General features: G+C 44.3%; 1 protein-coding gene across 1 annotated transcript in view; it reads left to right on the top strand.

The window, feature by feature from the left end:
- Window positions 1-487: 487 nt before the first annotated feature.
- The window catches only part of DNAH1 (dynein axonemal heavy chain 1), a 67,681-nt gene continuing 62,168 nt past the window's right edge, over window positions 488-6,000 (top strand). The window contains exons 1-5 of the mRNA XM_056501511.1: window positions 488-817; window positions 1,382-1,454; window positions 3,934-4,099; window positions 4,599-4,755; window positions 5,244-5,376. Of these exons, the coding sequence (XP_056357486.1) occupies window positions 725-817; window positions 1,382-1,454; window positions 3,934-4,099; window positions 4,599-4,755; window positions 5,244-5,376 (622 nt within the window). The 5' untranslated portion in view covers window positions 488-724. The remainder of the gene's footprint in view (window positions 818-1,381; window positions 1,455-3,933; window positions 4,100-4,598; window positions 4,756-5,243; window positions 5,377-6,000) is intronic.

Raw genomic sequence — 6,000 nt, 5'->3', positions numbered from 1 at the left:
TATCCCTCAGTGCACAAAGGTTTTTATAAAATAAAGCTGTACAGTTGTGATATTTGCCTGGACTTGTATCTCCCAAGGTGGAAGAGCAGAAATTATTTGTAAGCTGAGCAAAAATATCCCCTGTAGGAGTAGAAAGAGGGGTGCTTCTGGCTATATTTTAATGTGTTAGGTGATGCTTAAACATCTGTCATTAATTATTTAAATTAAAGAGGCAGACTTACACCTGGGAGTAGCTGTGTTGGTATCCTAGGCTGTGGCCTACTCCCACTGGAGTGAAGCATGACAAGGTTTTTAGAGGATTTGGGTGCAGCAGAAGTAGTACTTCTCTTGTAGTCCCAGTTTGCTCAAATTCTCCTGGCAGCTTTTTGCATGCTGCTGCAGATCTGGAAAGCCCCTGCTGCTGAAGGAAAGCAGTTTTGCTTGTGTATTCTGCTGGTTTTCCCACTCCAAAACCCATCTGGAATAATAAAGCAATCTCTTTCTCCAGGGTTAGTGAGCCATTGAGGCAGCCACGTGAGGCTGATGGCCCCCAGGCCGTGAATGCAGCGGTTGGTGTCGAATCAGGGGATCGAACCTTCTGTGTTACCCACTCATCATAGCAAGTCAAGGATATCCAGCACTGTGGGAAGGTGTGGAGGAGTGCCAAAGATACAGAGTGTGACAGGCTCAATGTCTTTCCACTCATAGCAAGCCCAGGGTTACATCACAGCATTCTTCTGGGAAGATGGAGAAAGCAAGGAAGGAATTGAAGGATTTTCTGAGTAGGAGCCGTCCCAGTACCAGCAATGAGGCTCCAGGAGCCTCCAGTATCTCAGGGGTAAGTGCAAACAGAGTTCTTTTTCCAGCACTGTCCTGAAAGGAAAAGACTTATGGTACAGCTGGTGTGTACATATACAGCTTTCATCCCAGGTCCTCTCCCTTCCTCTGCTCAGAGGCCTTTGTGCAAGACCTTGACCTTTACAAAGTGAAGCCATGAGGCTCATCCTGGTCAGAGTTGTGCTGCCTTCCTCTGTAGCCAGTGACAGCACTGTCAGGATTGCCTGGGTTTGGGATGCCAGTATGGCAGGGCAGGCTTGTGGTTGTGACTGTAGATGATATTTGGTAGTAAAACCCTAATGACTGGCTGCCTAAGCAGCCCCTGGTCAACATCCTCAGCTGACATCAGGCCACATGCTGCTGGGAGATCCCCTGCCTCTGTGCAGTTGGCTGAATTTTTCAGGTATTTGTGTCTCTGGGTCTATTCTCACCATTACTCACAGTCTCAGTTGTCCCTAAAAGATCTGGTAAAGTCAGTCTTAGAGTCACACTTTCTCTCTGTACCTCTATGATCCCCACTCACACGATGCCACAACTGTGCTCTGACACTTCCCTCACATTCCAGGGTGCTTCTGCTCGCCCCTATGTGTCCCAGTCTTTGGTGAACCAGGCAGACCAGGAGCAGCACACCCCTAAAGGTAAATACACTGAGAGGGAACGATGTGGGGCAGGAAACTGGGCCATAACTGTTAAGGTTGCCTATAGTGGACATGCTGGGAATTAGGCTGCTGCCTCTGGGTTTGTGCTCTGCTTTCATTTTCAGTGCTCAGGAATGGTGCTGAGCTGGTTGAATATCCCATAAAAAGTGAATTTCATTTAGAGGTACAGCCAAGTGATCTGAGTGGGTGGTAAAATCATGCTTCTTTTTCTCCTGGATATATCCACTTCCCCCAGGGTTCAGGGTGGACTGTGCTGGTGCCTGTGGGAGTTCTGGTCCTGCTGCCAGGAGAACACTGAATTTGCATGTGTTTTTACTGTGCATGGAGCCAGCAGTGTCCCTTTCCTGTGAAAATCATAGAATATCCTGAGTTAGAAGGGACCCACAAGGATCACAAAGTTAAACTGCTGGCCTTGCACATGACAACAACTAAAATGGGACCTGCCTGTGAAAGCTGTATTCGGGATTTAGGTATAGCCAAAATCGTGGTCTTCCCTCATTTATTTATTCTGTACCCAGCTGCACCCCAGAGCAGATTGTTCTCCCTAGATGCAAGGGCTCTCTGTATGTACAGAGCTGCTGGTGCCACCTGCTTACAAGAACTTGTGTCATGGATGCTCAAATATAGGAACAGAGAATAGCTGAAGGTTTGCCAGCACTCTCCTGGCCCTAGAGCACTCCTGAGGATATGGATCATAGACTGGCAGTGGGTGGGAAGAAAGTGTGTGTGTGAGAGGATTTTAGAGAAAGATGGGAACGGCATATACCACCCTCCTGTGCTTAGATGTGACATTTATTTTCATGACTGAGGACAAATGACTGCTTCCTCAAGTGAATCTTGACAAGCTAGACTCATCTTTAACAAGTGGAGACAGAACTCTATTTATGATCTGTTGCTTCTTCAAGGGGGAAGAAGCCATCAGGTTGGAAATGTAAATGCAAATGAAACACTAAGTATTGACATAAATAGTTGATAGTGCACAAAGTGCCATAATGGATGGTGCCATGGATTTGGCAACAATGAAGTGACTAAATTGGAACAGCTGTGCTCCTTGACAACAAATATAAATCAGGGCCATTCTGTAAAGACCCCAAGCAAGAGATGTGCACCAGGTTAAAGAGCTGCATTTTAGGGATTCCTCAAAATTACGTTATGGACCGTGCAAGTGTTAAAGAGCACGTTCATGCCAGGCTAGCTGCCCTTCCTGAGGGAGGGAAGTAGAGAGAGAGGAGCCAGTTAGTGGCTATTTCCTTTAGTATCTAAGCAGACAATGTACAGCTAAAAGAGTTGAGTCAGGGGCCATTTAAGAAGGACAAGGAAATGACCTCTTAGAGGACCCTTCCTGTACCTAACTGTGCTGAAACGTCTGGCTTTAGCATTATTGGCTGCTCTACACAATTGCTTCAAAATCGAGGGTCACATCCATGACTCCAGAAGCACGTGCAACATGATGAACAACTGGGTTCAAAGCTTGACATTCAAAATACCCAGTTCCAAACCATAACCTTAAGTTTCTCCTTGATAGAGTGTGAAAGTTCATCAAAGGAAAATCTCTTACTCCACTAAAATCTATTTTTAGTTCAATGCTTAGCTCTGTCTAGGGAATAGTGCTTTTTAAAGCTTGCATGCAATTACTTAATTTAGGTTAAGCTTCAAATTCCCAGTTTGCTGCTGTTCTATTATTTGCAACTTGTTTAGCAATATAAACAGTTTGGTTTATTTATGGGGTAAATGACATGGTTTAATTTCTGCCAGTTCTTGGAAATGTATACTTTTTGCTTAGTCCAAATTTCTGTTGAAAACCTTTAGCCAAATGGTGAGATTGTTGGCTGTTTAACTCAATTTTTTCTCACACCATTGCTGATGTGAGTGGGTGGTTTGATTGAGCAGAAGCTGAGAAGAGAGAGGTTTGTCCCAAGGTGTGAATAGGCACTTCAGGAGAAAAAGATGATCTGCACAGCTTCTTTTCCCCTGTAATATTAATAAACCCTTTATATCACCTTGACCAAGTTCCTCCCAGCTGTGACTGACTCTTGGTGTCAGGGCCCTCCAGAGAGGCAGGGGTATCCCATCCCTTTCTGAGGGTGATGGAAGCTGTGCACTAGAGACGGTAACTTGCCCACTATCATGTAGAGAGTCGGTAGCAAAGCTGGAAAAAACCAGAGCTCCTTAGAGCCAGTTCAGTGCCCTGCTCCCAAAAATCTGCATGTTAGTAATTCTCAGTGGAGGTTTCTTTTATGCTGTCATTTTGATACTGTAAAACCATAATCACATATTGTCGCAGGGGAAGGAAGGTCTTTCTTTCTGTTTCTAATTTGATGTCTGCTTGATTTCTCTTACAAATCTAATGAAGTGACTTCTGCAGACAACCCAGCAGACAGCTGAGTCCTCCTTTATGGGTGAATGTAAAGCAAAGTGATGCCTGGTGGTTTCAGATGTGTTTCTCTTTGTCTCTTAGTCACAAAATTCAAGATGCCTGCAAGCTTTAAAAGTCTCCTGGATATGCAAGCATCCACTGAGGACCTTGCTGAGTCAGATTTCCCTGTACAATCATTTAAACCCAAAGTGCAGTTACCTTTTGAACGGATTCCAGGGCGAAACCCTCGGAAGGTTGAAGTAGAGAGGTAAGTCGCCAGAAGACGGCTAGAGGGATCGTTGTGGAGTGGACATAGCAGGTTAGGGTGTTGATTTTTGATTTCAAGACGTAACATGTCAAAAATCCTTAAGAAAACCTTATCCTGTAAGGCAGTGTCTCCAAAGTGGGGTGTCCTTGCATTGCAGAGGGTACAAAAGACAATTCACTGCGATATGGGAAGAAAACATCGCTCTTAAATAGTGTTTATGTCATCTTTTTGTAAGTTTTTTAAAATTTCTGGTTTTGTGTATGCTGTGTAATATATTAGTACAGTAGTAGATGCATAGAATTTATAGATTGGAGTAATTGATCGTTCCAGGTCACTTCCACTGAATTGTTTTGTGCTATAAATGAGGAAATAGACCTGGATGCAATGTGTACTAAGAATGTTTTTACTGATAAAGGTGCACAGTAAAAAAGTGGAGTCATAGGCATGGGAATGCTTATAGGCACATTAGGTGGTTATTTCCTCTTCTGATGTAAACCAGGAGGAGACGGCTGTATCTCACCTTTGATATTGCTGAGCTCTTGGCCAGCAAGGGGATAGACTCCAATGAGCTGATGCCAAGGCACTATGACCCTGACAATATGCCACCTATTGAGGAGACAAAAGATACTGTGTTTCCCATCTACCTCCCATTAAAGGTAAGAGCACGTTTGGTACTTGTGGTCTGTCTCATTGCTTATACCACAGGATGTTTCTGAGGACACTTAGCCAGTATTGACATAACAAACAACAAAACAAGGAGATGCATTGGAGCTGGCTTAGGCACTGAAGGGTCTCTACAAGATGCTGAGCATCTTCTGCAGGGTGCCCACAACTTTTGTCAAAACTAATAGTCCTTGAGAGTGCTCCTCACTGGCCTTTGTGTGTTCAAAGGAAAGATGTCTCATGTTTCCTTCTGAATGCAGTAGTCAGCAGTATTGCTGCAGGAAACCTCTCCAGGTGTTGGTCTGTTCTCCCCAGGAAAGGGCTGGAGGTACAGATACTGCTGTTTGGGAGAAAATTGTAAACCAAAGATCAGCACAACTTTGGCACCTGGACTGATTTTCATGTTCTGTAGCCCATTTAGGAACTGCATGTTAATGTTTTCCTCTCATGAAAATTTTTCACTCATATTCTTGCTTTTTAGGTATTTGACAATGATGAATTTGACTGTCGAACTCCAGAAGAGTGGATCTCACTAGGACTGGAGCCAGGATCTTCTGATAGAAAGCCAGTGCCTGGAAAAGCACTTTTACCTACAGATGATGTACTTGGACATGGTAAAACTTGGATCAGTGACTGCTCAAGTGGGGCAACACTAAGTTTCAGGCCCTTTCAGCAGAAGGGAACATGCAGATTCTGATGAGTGTAGCTCTGAATAGCTGAAAAGCCATATCTCATTTTGACCAGGCTCAGGCAGTCAGAGCAAGAGACCAGAGATCTCACTGACTGCCAGTTCCTGCCATGGACCATTTCCACTTTTTTGGAAGCTGCCTTTGCCTTTAGAGTTTTGTCAGCACAGACAAAATTTCTCTTTATTGCTGCATAGCTATTTTCATGGAGTTATATAACTTGCATACAGTATGTTCTGCCTGCATTTCACTTCAAGTGCAGGATCAGAAGACAAGTTCAGACTACAGTGAACATACAAGTAGTAAACCTGGGCCAAATTAAGTGATGTGAACATTGGTTTGCCATCATTTGGAGCCTTTTCAATGAGAAGGCATTACTAGGTACAGTTATGCTGATGTCCAGCTGTGGCTGCAGGTCATATTAACACATCTGCAGTAGCTGTAAAGCATGGGAACTGGCATCTGCAGCTCTGGAGCAGCCTCCAGAGGCTTGACTGTCTGCAAAACTGAAGCATAAAACATAAGCTCTGTGTATCCTTGGGCAGCCAGCAC

This window comes from Oenanthe melanoleuca, chromosome 12 (genome assembly GCF_029582105.1).
Source record: "Oenanthe melanoleuca isolate GR-GAL-2019-014 chromosome 12, OMel1.0, whole genome shotgun sequence".
In the NCBI taxonomy this organism is placed as follows: domain Eukaryota; kingdom Metazoa; phylum Chordata; class Aves; order Passeriformes; family Muscicapidae; genus Oenanthe; species Oenanthe melanoleuca.
Note: the sequence above shows the minus strand (reverse complement) of the source record. Positions and strands in the feature narration are given on the sequence as shown.